The 12,966-nt window shown below is 56.1% G+C and overlaps 1 protein-coding gene across 1 annotated transcript in view; it reads left to right on the forward strand.

Annotated features, from left to right (window-relative positions):
• Nucleotides 1–12,757, forward strand: part of TMEM132C (transmembrane protein 132C) — a 309,813-nt gene extending 297,056 nt beyond the window's left edge. The window contains exons 6-9 of the mRNA XM_047093230.1: nt 3,307–3,512; nt 4,898–5,171; nt 6,154–6,345; nt 11,570–12,757. Coding sequence (XP_046949186.1) covers nt 3,307–3,512; nt 4,898–5,171; nt 6,154–6,345; nt 11,570–12,757 — 1,860 coding nt within the window. The remainder of the gene's footprint in view (nt 1–3,306; nt 3,513–4,897; nt 5,172–6,153; nt 6,346–11,569) is intronic.
• Nucleotides 12,758–12,966: the final 209 nt, after the last annotated feature.

Genomic DNA, 12,966 nt, shown 5'->3' on the forward strand with positions numbered 1-12,966 from the left:
TTTATGACACCTGCAGGATTAGCAGTGACAATGGCTCTATCATGCACCGCGACTCGATACCCTTGGCGTTCCTCTTAATTATTTATATATTCTGGAGCAGCCGCGTTCCCTCCCACCAGAGCTCAGGAAGGTAATAAATGAGGAAAGTCAATGGTCTGTAAATTACAACATTGATTAAAGAAGTGATTACTGATATAACTCTTGCTTGGCTATTATGCTAATGGCTGCCCAGATCCAGGACGGTGTTTACATGCTAATGGCGAGTCTGGGACGGCAACTGAAATTGGTTTCCACCCTTAATCAGTAGGTAAACATTTTTAAACCACTCTTGACCATGAGTGAGAAGACCCATCCGTGTGTTTCCTTCCCAGCTGCTCCTGCCACTGTCCCCAGCAGATGGAGGAAACTCTCTCCGCCCAGCCCTCACCAGCTGCCCTTCCAAACAGAAGTGAGAGCTGGGGATGAAAATTGGGCCCAGGGGAGCCATCCGTAGTTCCCAGAGGCTGGGGAAAGAGGGGTGATCGTGCAAGTTCATTGCTCAGCAGTGATGTGATTTAACTGGGTCCACAGACACCCCCCCCCCCCCCGCTGAAGGAGACGCTGCTTTTTCTAGAGTGCACAGTCCCGACAGGAGACAGATAAGCAAATTGGCAATTACAGCTTAGTATGTTAAGTGCTATGTGAGGAGTCCATGTGTGACTTCATTAACTCTGGAATGTTATGCAAAACTGTAGGTATATGCATTTCCGTGGCAAGAGCGAGCTTGACTTGTGTTCTCAAAGGAGTCAGTGACCCCAAAAAAGTTAGGAAACACTGCTTGAGACCTTTCTGGAAGCTTTCAAGTAAACCTCTTGTGTTTCCACTGCTTTTGGCTCCATTGTATCTCATTCTCCCACCACATCTCCCCTCACCCTAAGATCCTTCTTTGGTTGTCTTGAAGCAGGCATCCCCATGAAGAAAGGGTTCAGTTCATTCATCCACCCAGCTTTCCATCAACCCATCCATCTATCCATCCACCTGAATATATGTATACATACACACGCACACACATCCATTCATCCACCCACCTATCCATCCATCCATCCATCCATCCATAATTCATCCATCCATTCATCCACCCACCTATCCATCCATCCATCCATCCATCCATTCATAATTCATCCATCCATTCATCCACCCACCTATCCATCCATCCATCCATCCATTCATAATTCATCCATCCATTCATCCACCCACCTATCCATCCATCCATCCATCCATCCATTCATAATTCATCCATCCATTCATCCACCCACCTATCCATCCATCCATCCATCCATCCATCCATAATTCATCCATCCATTCATCCACCCACCTATCCATCCATCCATCCATCCATCCATTCATAATTCATCCATCCATTCATCCACCCACCTATCCATCCATCCATCCATCTATCCATCCATCCATAATTCATCCATACATTCATCCACCCACCTATCCATCCATCCATCCATCCATTCATAATTCATCCATCCATTCATCCACCCACCTATCCATCCATCCATCCATCCATTCATAATTCATCCATCCATTCATCCACCCACCTATCCATCCATCCATCCATCCATCCATCCATTCATAATTCATCCATCCATTCATCCACCCACCTATCCATCCATCCATCCGTCCATCCATCCATCCATCCATAATTCATCCATCCATTCATCCACCCACCTATCCATCCATCCATCCATCCATCCATCCATTCATCCACCCACCTATCCATCCACTCACCCATCCATCCATTCATACACCAACCAAATGCACATACATACATTGGTCCTTTCAGTGTCCACTCTGCCAAGTTCCTGCTTCTTGAGCATCTGGTGTGAAGAACCAAGACATCAAAGATTTAAAAAAGATGTACTTCTTTCCTTCAAGTATCTCACAGTTTGGTGGTTGATCTGGACACGTGGGGCCAGTATAAATCATATCTTATAAACTTGAATATGCAGGAGGCCATGTCATTTCTTAAAAACCCAACTTGATTTCTATTCTCAATTTTCAATTCATTAAGGCTACAGAACATAGTCCCAGACTAATTTCCCGGAGATGTGACTGTTATTGCCCAGGTCTTGGGAGAGGGGGCTTCTAGTCTTCACGTGTCCTGCTTACAGTCCCTAGGGGCATCCAGTGTCAGAGTTACCTAGGATACGGTCCCTCCCCTGTCCATGGCACTTCTCCAGCCCACTTCCAGGGAACACAACAGGCATCTCCCTGCTGTTTCTTCCCCACCCCCCACCCCCGAGCGTCCATGGGGCTGTATATAGATTCATCTCCCTAAGGGTTTAGACTTTGGAACACACTGCCTTAATGCTTGCAGACTTTTATTTTATTTTCTATGTGTTTATTTTGCTTTGTGCTCTATCTTGTCTCTCTCCTGAGGCAATGATGCGGTAGGAACTGGAAAAGCAAGGGAAGGACTACACGGGGAGGGAACATACCTTGAAATGGCAATGCTGCCATTCACAGGATAAGCAATTATAATACAAATGCATAAACCATCCCAGGGGGTCGGGGAGGTGCCTGGCCAGGCCAATAGGGAAGGAAGGGCGGGCCAAGGAAGCCCCGCATGCAAAGGCCCGGGGGTCTCGGAGACTGTTGGGGCTGTGATCAGGGGGAGAGTGAGTCAGGCTGGAGAGTGAGTCAGGCTGGAGAGAGGCAGTACAAACCCTGCAGCTCTGGGGGGCTGGTTGGGGTGACGTGGGTATGGCTCATTTTATGAGCAGACATCACCTCTGGGCCCCACTCAGAGTTCGGTCTCAACTGCGGATCTGTGCAGGTTCCAGCTCACGTGGGGGTGGTACCACCTTCCACCTCGAGCTCCTACTGTTTTCTATCCCGGGGCCTTCTCAGACGCCGTGCACCTGTGTCTCAGCCTGGACGTGCAGGGCAGTTAACACACGGGCAGTGAGAGAGAGGAGCTGGGAGATAACGTTCCTGCCTCTTATCCTTCAGGTGGGCAATTTTGTAGGCTTACGTGAGGTTCCAGAGAAACTGATCCACAGCAAAAAAAAAAAAAAAAAAGTAAAAATGCGCCTTCCTATTGACTCTTTCTCTTTCTCTGTCTCCCTCACTCTGCTCGCTGGCCCCCACTGGGGGCCATCTCCCAAGTAAACCGAGTGCACTGAATCCTTGTCTCAGGCACTGCATTGGGAGGAACCTAAATTAAGCATGTGTGCTGTGTGAAAAAAAAAAAAAGACACATGGAAGAAGAGTGGTCTCCAGGGCCGGTGACTTTTCCATCCCCTTCTGTCTTCGCAGGTATCTGATGGCTGTGATTACGTCTTTGTCAACGGCAAAGAGATAAAGGGCAAGGTGGACGCGGTGGTGAACTTCACCTACCAGCACCTGAGTGCCCCTCTGCACATCACCGTGTGGGTGCCCCGACTGCCCCTGCAGATCGAGGTCTCTGACACCGAGCTGAGCCAGATTAAAGGCTGGAGGGTCCCCATTGTGGCCAGTAAGAGGTGAGCCCAGGATGCAGAGATTAACCGGAGGCATGATAACAATGGTTTTATTTACTGACCACACCACCGACGGAACCAGTACAGGGCCCGGCACGTGGTAGACGCCGGTAAAATGCTGTGATCACATTTTCTCCAGCCCACCCGAGGCCCAGGATAACCAGCTGGGAAGGAGGCTGGGAAGCGGCAGTATCCGTATCACCCCCAGGCCGTGTGCCCTCTACACTTGGACCTCTCCCAGGCCCTCCTGAAACAGGCTCCCCCAGAATGAAGCGACAGAAATGATAGATCTTTCTGGCCCCTCAGCACCCTGGGGGAATCTGAATTGGGGGTTATTTTCTCTAAGCGAAAGTGACTCCTTTTTCTGTGCTTTGTGAATATCCATAAGCTTGATAAGCTCTGTGTGCATCGAATTACTGCATAACATTTCATTGCATGTATATTGCGCTATGGTGTTACTGTTTGCTCTTTAAAAAAAAAAAAGGCTCTTTGTTCTATGTGACTCTGGATTGTCATACGTAGGAGCTGGGGTCACCCATCCTGAATGCTCAGGGCTGTTTTCCAGAATCTTCCAGGCACCTGGTCCTCATGTTAAGGGGCAATGAGTGCTTGAGCGAACGTACACTCAGCACGAGCCCCTTGGGCCCGTAAGAGGCAACATCCCTCTCTGCAGGGAGAACTTGAAAGAATCTTCCCCAACTGCAGAGGGCGGTGGTGAATCCGGGCAATCCTTCAGACTGTTTAGTGGTCATGAGTGACCTAGAGAATGAGCGTGCCCCGTGCCCCTGGGGAGGGCAGACCTGAGCCTAGCCGCCACTTTGCTAGCTCTGTGAGCTTGGGCAGGGCCCCTAATCTCCCTCCCCAGAACATAATAATAACACTCGTGTTATGAGATTAAGGGTCCATACGTGTGGAGCCTAGAAAGTCACATCTCAAGAGAGTAATACAGCTCTGCCCAATAGAACCTGCTGCCATGGCGGAATGTTCTAGAACCACGCTATCCAATATGGCGGCCGCTAGCACATGTGGTTAGGGAGCGCTTGGTATATATAGCTAGTGTGCCTAAGAAATTTACATTTTTGATTCATCGCATTATTCATTTAAATTGAAGGGTAAGTGGGCACACATAGCTACCAGCTACTCATTTACTGGACAGTGTAGACTTCGTAAATGTTAGCCCGTAAGCCGTTTGTCAATAAGTGCCTTCAGGAGAGGGACGTCCGACCCTCTGTGCTGCCTGTGATGGAAACAGCACTCCCGTGGGGTCCTGAGGCCCCCGCCTGGGACGTTGTCCCATGGAGGCTGGGGCGGGCACCTGCCTGTCTGGCCTGTGCCTCCAGGGCGTCTGAATCCATTCCTGGGACCTGAGAGCTTCTCGTTCCCCCAAGGCCCACGCGGGAGAGCGAGGATGAAGACGACGAGGAGCGGCGGGGCCGGGGCTGTGCCCTGAAGTACCAGCATGCCACGGTGCGGGTCCTCACCCAGTTCGTGGCCGAGGGCGCCGGCCCGTGGGGCCAGCCCAGCCACCTGCTCAGCCCCGACTGGCAGGTGGACATCACCCACCTGGTCGCGGACTTCATGAATCTGGAGGAACCTCACGTGGCCACACTGCAGGACAGCAGGGTCCTGGTCGGGCGGGAGGTCGGGATGACCACCATTCAGGTAGGAAGCCAGAGCTGGGCATTTCTGCCCTGAGCGCCGTGCCAGGCTCTGGGGGAGGCTCCCAAGAAGGGTGGGTCATTGTGCCCAATGCCTGGCCCCCAGGATGGCATCCCCGGGACCCCAGAAGCTGAGCTAGGACCAGCCCGGGGGGGGTGGGGGGCCCAGTCTCCTCACGAGCACAGCTGGGACGGCGGTGGTCACAGCCCCTTAGCACCTCACATGTCCCCTCTCCCAACCGCTGTGTGCTCCGTTCCCAACACCTGCCAGCCCTCCCCGTCTGCCCCTGTCTGCCAACCCTTCATCCCGCTGTCCACACCTGACATCTCCACCTCTCAGAAGCCTCCTCCCCTCCCCTGCATGCTGCTCACGCTCGTGGCCGGTGCCTCCCACCTTCCCAGAAAGCATTTAGTCATTCTGCCATATGGATCCATCCAGCAAACCTCTCTTCCAAGTCCCACTACCCTTTTTGTTCAAGGAAACACATATGACAGGGAGTGGTGGGCCTTTTCCCAAATCCTTCAACTTCCACCTTCCTGACTGTACTTGGTGGGGGGGGGGAGGAGACTATAATTCAGCTCCCCCACGGTTACTTCCATCGTTCATTTAGAATGTGATTCAGGTTGCACAAAGTCAACTCGTGTGCGGCTCTTCCCGAGCCTCGTCAGCAGGATTGATTGCCATGCACAGTTAACCAAGTTGTGCAGGGTACAAGAGTCCCTCATCTCAATGGGAGGGGTCCTTTCCCTTTAAAAACAGAATGGATTTTAACATTTGTTGTCCTCTCCCCACAGAGCTAAAGTGTCGTGGGGCAGGGTGACTTTATCTGATTCTTGCAAAGGCCCGGCGTGGGCTGGTGTATCCCTAGGGAAGAAGGTGGGAGGCTCCTTCACCCCGTACTCTGGACCCAGGCCTGGGGCAAGAAGGAAGTGTTGCCGGGGAAGCTCCCAGCATCTGGGAATCTTCTGTCCTGTCCATCCCACAGGTATTGTCCCCGCTGTCAGACTCCATCCTGGCAGAGAAAACGGTCACCGTGTTAGATGACAAAGTGTCAGTGACGGACTTGGCCATCCAGCTGGTGGCTGGGCTGTCCGTCACCCTCCACCCCAGCACGGAGGACAGCAAGGCCATCACGGCTGTGGCCACAGCTCAGGAGCTGCTTCGGACTCCCAAGCAGGTAGGGATGGTTCTAGAAGCCGGAGTTCAAGAGGAGCAGGGCGCTGGCCGTGCCTGACTCCGCGAAAGGGGCAGGGGGAGGGAGGAACGGAGCAGAGTCGCTGAACCACAGTCCAGAATGCAGTGATGGGGAGGCTGTGAAAAGCCACAGGGCTACGTCATTCCGGTCGTGGGCTCTGTGATGAACCAGACAGGTGATGCCCAGTGCGCAAGTCTGGTTCCACAGACTTGGTGGTTTACGACAAGGCCCGCTTATTAGCTCAGCTCGGTGCGTCGGGGGCCGGGGCGGGCTCAGCTGGGTTCCAGGCTCAGGGCACCACAGGCCGACAGCCGAGTGAGCCGGCGGGGCCCTTCTTGGCGTGTCCTGGGGAATAATCGGCCTCCACGCTCGTTCCTGTCTCTGCACTTCTGTGGCAGGTGTCTGTGTCTTTGGTGGCTGTTCCCCGGGGACCCCTCTCGGCTCCCTAAGGCCACCCGTGTTCCTTGTCACTTCCCACACCCCCACTGTCTTCAAAACCAGCAACATGCATGGAGTCCTTTTATGCCTTAGACCTCTAACCTCCCCTCTGCTGCCTGCTAGAGAAACCTCTCTGCTTTGAAAGGCTCACGTGTCTACACCGGGCTCAGCCAGATAATCCAGGCAGGTCTCCCTATCTCAAGGTCAGCTGCGCCACACAGCACAGCATCATCACAGGAGTGGCATCTCATTATGTTCCCAGGTTCCAAAGATCAGGGCGGGTCATTCCAGAAAGTGTGCGGCTGCTAGCTGACTTTGCCCCAGGGTGTCAGCAGGAGGGTCCTGGAATACGTTCACATCCACGTCAGGCCCCCATTGATGGCTTCTCTCCTGGGGGCGAGGTGTTTTCTACTCTCTAAGGAGCAAATTGAGGGGAGCGGAGCAAAGTGGGGAGACAAGGCAGAGAACATGGAGCTATTTGCTGAGAATGGGTAATTAATTAGGGCATGATTGGCCTCGCAACCTTCCTGGCTTGGGGGCAGGGGCCCCGATCCCCATCCGGTGTGTCCCATCTGTCTTCGTCGGCTGATGGTAATTGGAGGTCCTCGCACGGACTCCGGGGGGATTTATGGATGCAGTTCATTTGATTTGCAGACATGACTCTGGAAAGGATGGAGCTTTAAATCATTCCTGGGCCTGTGTTGTTTTAAGTCATTCAGAATTTCTCATCTTTGGGGAAATGCACTGGCCTCTCCTGGGCACGTCCTGGGGTCCAACCTCACTGGAACCAGCTAATCGCCTGACTTAACCCTCAATCACACGGCAGCACCGACTCAGATGGGTTTCGGCAAGCCCGCGGGGTTCTGAAGGCTTCATCCAGACTGTCTGCCACTCAGGGGGCTGGTTTTAGGTGAAGTTCTTTCCCCGTCTAGAGTGTGCGAAGAAAAATTAGTTCAGGATGGAAAGTCAACCAAGATGAACTCACAGACCGTGTGAACAGTGTGTTTATCCCAACCCTCGGCGCGTGGAAGGCCGGCACCTTGTTCTTGATATTTCAGCCCTGAAATACAACGTGGGAAAGATTTTTACACCCGTAAATACGAGGGCAATCGTATATACTTTGCCTGTGCCTCATCTGTTCGGAGGAAAGCCAGGACAGAAGGGTGAAACGGGAAATCCCCTGGCCTTAATGCATTCGATTTACCAATTAGAAGGGGGGGTCTGTCGGATTGTGGGACTTGCCATTGATGCGGACAGAGGGGACAAGGGTGGGAAGCAAAACTCCTGAGCCATATTGCCTGCCTTAGTTTCGATCGCCCAGAAGCTGAGCCTGCCATGAGCATTCGCGATCAAGTGTTTAATTTGAGTGCTGGAGGGAGCCCCAATACGGGAGTCGGGAAGGGCTACAAGGGATAGAAGATAGTCAGCAGAGCGCGCTCCCCACCCGCGGCCGCCGCCGTGGACTACTAGAGCCCGAGTCTTCTGGGGAAACCACCAGCCAGTGTCGGCCAGGGGCCAGGGAGCTGGGCTGTATGTCACATCTCCTATCAGTCATTGTTGAGGGCTGCTTTGGGGGGGTGTCAATTCCTTGGCACTTCTGGCTACAGACATGGCCACGTGGCTTCCAGAGGCCGGAGAACTCCCTCAGACAAAACAGTCTTGCAGAACTGACCGCTGAGCGGGCAGACACCGAGAGCGGGAGTGGGCAGGTGCCACCGGTGAGCGCCATGCCGTCCTGAGATTTCGGGCACTCCTCTCAAGCAGCGGGTGTTGGCCTGGGCTTCCAGTTAGTGGAGACAGAGCCCAGACCCAGGCTGGCTCCAAGCAGACATCGGTATTTATCAGTTCATGCCTGGGGATTTGTCTTCAGGCCAAGCTAGACCCAGCTGTCCTGAATGCTAGAGAATATTCCAGCCACTCGTTCCGTGGATCCTGATGTCCCCATCTGCCTTCTCCACATTCGTTCCGTCTGGAACGTCTCACCGAAAACTGTCGGTGGCTCTCGTACTGTCCTTCCTTTCCTTCCTCTTGCCTTCTTTGGTGTGTTCTGTCTCTTTTGATCCCTGTGATTGTGTTTTGGGTAAATTCCTTGGCTCTGACGCCCTGGACACGGACTCTCTTCCCCCATGAGTGTCTAATCTGCTTTGCAAACTAGCCGTTGGGTAATTTCAGCTGGAGCATTCTTTCACGAAGTCCTCTCCACGCCTCCCTGTTTTTTGTTTTTGTTTTTTTTTCCCCCTCAGCCTTCCTCTCAACGTGGTGTCTACTGCGTTCCTTGTCCCTTGAACCATTTTATTTCATGGGCCATTTTGTCGTTGCTGCTGGTTTACTTTATTTCGGTTATTCCATTATCCAAAACCCTTGCCCTGCTGATCGACCTGCGTTTTTTATGATTCGCTCTCATGGTAGAGCCCTCCCTCCTCGGGACTGTAACTTTTTTTTTTTTTTTTTTTTAATCAGAAGCGCCTCAGGCTATGGCTTCTTCCCTTCGCTCCCGACAGGAAATCCTTGCAGGCCTGCATTTGCCCGGGCCCAGCCCCAAGCGCGTCTTGGTGTCGGCGGCCGGGCACCATAGGTCGTGCACCTTCAGACCCCATACCCAGGTGTGGGGACGCGGTGGGCTTTTGATTTCCAGGGGGCACATTTTCCGGGCAGTGCTCAGAGCACAAGCAGGCATCGTGGCTGTTTCTGGCCCGGGTGGGTAGGGCTTTCTCATCGCCCCCCGCCCGGTCTCGATAGCCCTGCTTTTACGCAAGGGGTCCCATCCCCAGCGGACAGTCCCGAGGTGGGCATGAGCATCCCTGCCACTGGCTGGCAGGCCTTCTGAGCAGCTCTGACACCCGTCCCCCCTCCAGCCCACCTCGGTAACAGCTATCTGTATGGACCCCTCTGGTACGCGTTCCCTCTTCCTTTCTGGTGCCTGGGAATTTTCATGCTGTTTTGTATATTCCCACCCGGCTTTTAAGTGGTTGATCCTCAGCCAGTCTACTTTGTGGTTGGAACACGCTCTTCGGAGAGTCTCTCTCTCCATTTCTTAACTCTTCTTCCCCTGCGTGGGCCTCCTGTTCCAGCGGAGCCCCCCTAAGCGGCTACAAGACGGCCACTATTGCCGCAGACTCGCACCCCAAGTCAGCAGCCCCGGGGGCTGCAAGCTTCCCATCTCTGGTTCCCGCCGAAGCCCAGGGATCCCCTCCTATTGGCTGCTTTCCATCCTGAGCCCCTTCCTGAGCCAATCCCTGTGAACGGGGTGGTGGGATGCTCCGATTGGCCAGAGCTGGGTCACATGCCTAGCGGGGGCGGGGCCAGCCCCACCCCCATCCCGCCCCTGCCCCACCTGCCTCCCGTGTGCTCGCGCCCTGAGCGGGGAGGACTCGGTTCTCCAAAGGGAAGCTGGTGTTCCAGTCCCAGGTGGAAAAGAGGGCTAGAAAGTATCCAGGCCAAGCAGACGTCCATCTCAGACCCTGGGGTGGAGGGGTTCACACTCTCAGGTGGGGAAAGCGGATTGTTTGGAAAAAAAAGGGGGGGGGCAGGACAAATAGTGCATCCACGTGTTTAACTCACAACTCATGTCAAATTCTCGGCCCTCGGTTGTCATGCCCAGAAACCAGGACCAGAGAGGACACAGGATCCTTTACCTGTAACAGACCCCTGGGGTGGCGTTAACTCTTCCCTCCCCGACTCTGCTCCTTGATTCTCCTCCAGCACTTGCGGCAGACTGTCCCAGGAAGGTCAGCCCCGCCTCGGTGGTGGCCGGGGCCTGCCCCTCTCCTCCTGGCCTCCCCGCCCCACCCCCAGCTCCCCTACACAGGCAAGCACACCCCCACCTGTGCACACGACCTGTCCCCGCGTGCCACCACTCACAGCCCCGTGTGTTTTTCTCCCTCCGGCTCCGGGCGCCCTCTCCGAGGCTCCGCCGTGTCTGGCATGGGCTTCTAACCCACGTCCCTAAATGCCTGGTCTTAGAAAACACGGAAGAATTCCAGACACATCAAAATTATCGTGGTGAGTGGCCGTGGTGGTGGGACTCCGGACGGACCTCCGGGCTCAAACCCCCCATTTTGCCACTTCCCTGAGCCCGCCGTGCTGTCCATGATCCCGCCTCCTCACCTGCAGCAGGAGAAGAGGTGACAGTAAGAGTAATAGAGTGATAGTAAGAGTGATACCTCGGGTATCACTGTGAGGGGAAAGTGAGTCCGTGCTCGGAGGACACAACAGTGGCGGGTTCCCAGGACGCACAGCCGCCACTGCCATTGTGGTGGCTGGAACATCGGTGTGCCAAGGACGGCCCCCCGGCCCAGCTCCCAGCTCCTGGGAACGCGTCACCTTGTGCGGCCAGACAGACTTTGCAGGTGTGAGTAGGGATCCCGAGGTAGGGAGATTACCATGGGCCACCCAGACATCTCAAGGCTGGACCCTCCTCAGAGGAGGTGGGAGCATCAGAGCGAGCTGTAGGGAACCTGCAGACTCCACGTGGAGTCTACGAGTAAAGCCGTGGGGCCATCTCCGCGAGGCTTCCTGGTGGCCCTGCCCAGCAAGGGTTGGGCTGGAGCTGTCCCTGCATCTGTGTTCTTACTTAACTTACCGCGATTTTCTGATCCTGATGTAAAGCCTGAATGTTTTCTCCCCAGATTCATCGGCCACCGGGTCTGGGTTTGAGTCCCGCTCCTGATTCCTTCGGGTTCTGTTCTAGGCCGGCGGGCAGGTTCCTAAGAGGAGAAGCCTCCGCAGGCCTCACGCTGCGGCCTCCTAACAGCCTCTCTCCTTGCAGGAAGCCGTGGTCAGCACGTGGCTTCAGCTCAGCGACGGCTCGGTGACGCCCCTCGACATCTACGACACCAGGGACTTCAGCCTGACCGCCACCTCCCTGGACGAGGCCGTCGTGTCCGTCCCCCAGGCCCGCTCTCCCAGGTGGCCGGTTGTGATGGCCGAGGGGGAAGGCCAGGGGCCGCTGGTCCGAGTGGACATGACCATCGCAGAGGCCTGCCAGAAGTCCAAGCGCAAGAGCGTCCTGGCCGTGGGCGTGGGCAGCGTCAGGGTCAAGTTTGGCCAGAACGACGCCGACTCCGGTCCCGGCGGGGGCGGCGACGAGGGCGAGATCAAGAACCACGCCAGTGACCGCCGGCAGAAGGTTCAGGAGCCCGAGGGGCCCCCGCCCGGCGGCTCCTCCGTGGAGCGCGAGGAAGGCGCCCCCCGCAGAGGCGGCACGACGGCCCGGCCGCTGCTGGACAACAGGGTGGTGAAGGGCAGCCGGCCGGACGCGGGCAGGCCGTCCGGAGAGGGCCAGCTGCAGAACATCCCCCTGGACTTCACCAACTTCCCGGCCCGGGTGGACCTGCCCCGCGCGGGGGGCGGCCTGGGGGCCAGCGACCTGCTGCAGACCGCGAGGGGCCTGAGCGACCTGGAGATCGGCATGTATGCCCTGCTGGGCGTCTTCTGCCTGGCCATCCTCGTCTTCCTCATCAACTGCGCCACGTTCGCCCTCAAGTACCGGCACAAGGAGGTGCCCCCGGAAGGCCAGGCCTCCGTCACCCACTCGCACGACTGGGTGTGGCTGGGCAACGAGGCCGAGCTCCTGGAGCACGCGGGCGAGGGGTCCCCGCCGCAGGACGAGCACACGACCGTCCTGGACCGCGGGCCGGGCGGCAGCGAGGAGAGCAGCTGTCTGTTGCTCAACGGCGGAGCCCGGCAGCACGCGCAGGGCCGGGGGCACGGGCCGGACTCGGGGGGCAGGCAGGCCAGGGACCCGAAGCCCGAGCCCCTGCACTCGCCCACCTCCAAGAGGAAGAAGGTGAAGTTCACCACCTTCACCACCATCCCGCCAGACAACGGCTGCCCCGGCGTGAACTCCATCCTCGGTGGCGGGGGCGAGGACATCAAGTGGGTATGCCAGGACGTGGCCGCGGGCGCCCCCGAGGAGCTCAGAAACTACCTGGAGAAGTTCAAGGAACAGGCGTAGGCCCCTCCGGCCGGCGGCTCTGCACCCCGCCCCTCGCGGGGCTCGGAGTGGGTCTGGCTCCGGCGTCGGGTGGGATCCGGGAGGGCCCGGGGTGGAGCGGGGGACGCACCCCCGCCGTCAGGCTGTGCGAGTCCCGGAGCCTCCGCGAGGGGCCGCGTGTCTTTTGTAGCAAGGATTCTGGAGCAGTCGATGATGGCGGAGTTTCTAGA

The sequence above is a fragment of the Lynx rufus genome, unplaced genomic scaffold, assembly GCF_022079265.1.
Source record: "Lynx rufus isolate CCGP_SWC_20201006 ecotype Redwood Valley unplaced genomic scaffold, mLynRuf1.p SCAF_33, whole genome shotgun sequence".
In the NCBI taxonomy this organism is placed as follows: Eukaryota; Metazoa; Chordata; class Mammalia; order Carnivora; family Felidae; genus Lynx; species Lynx rufus.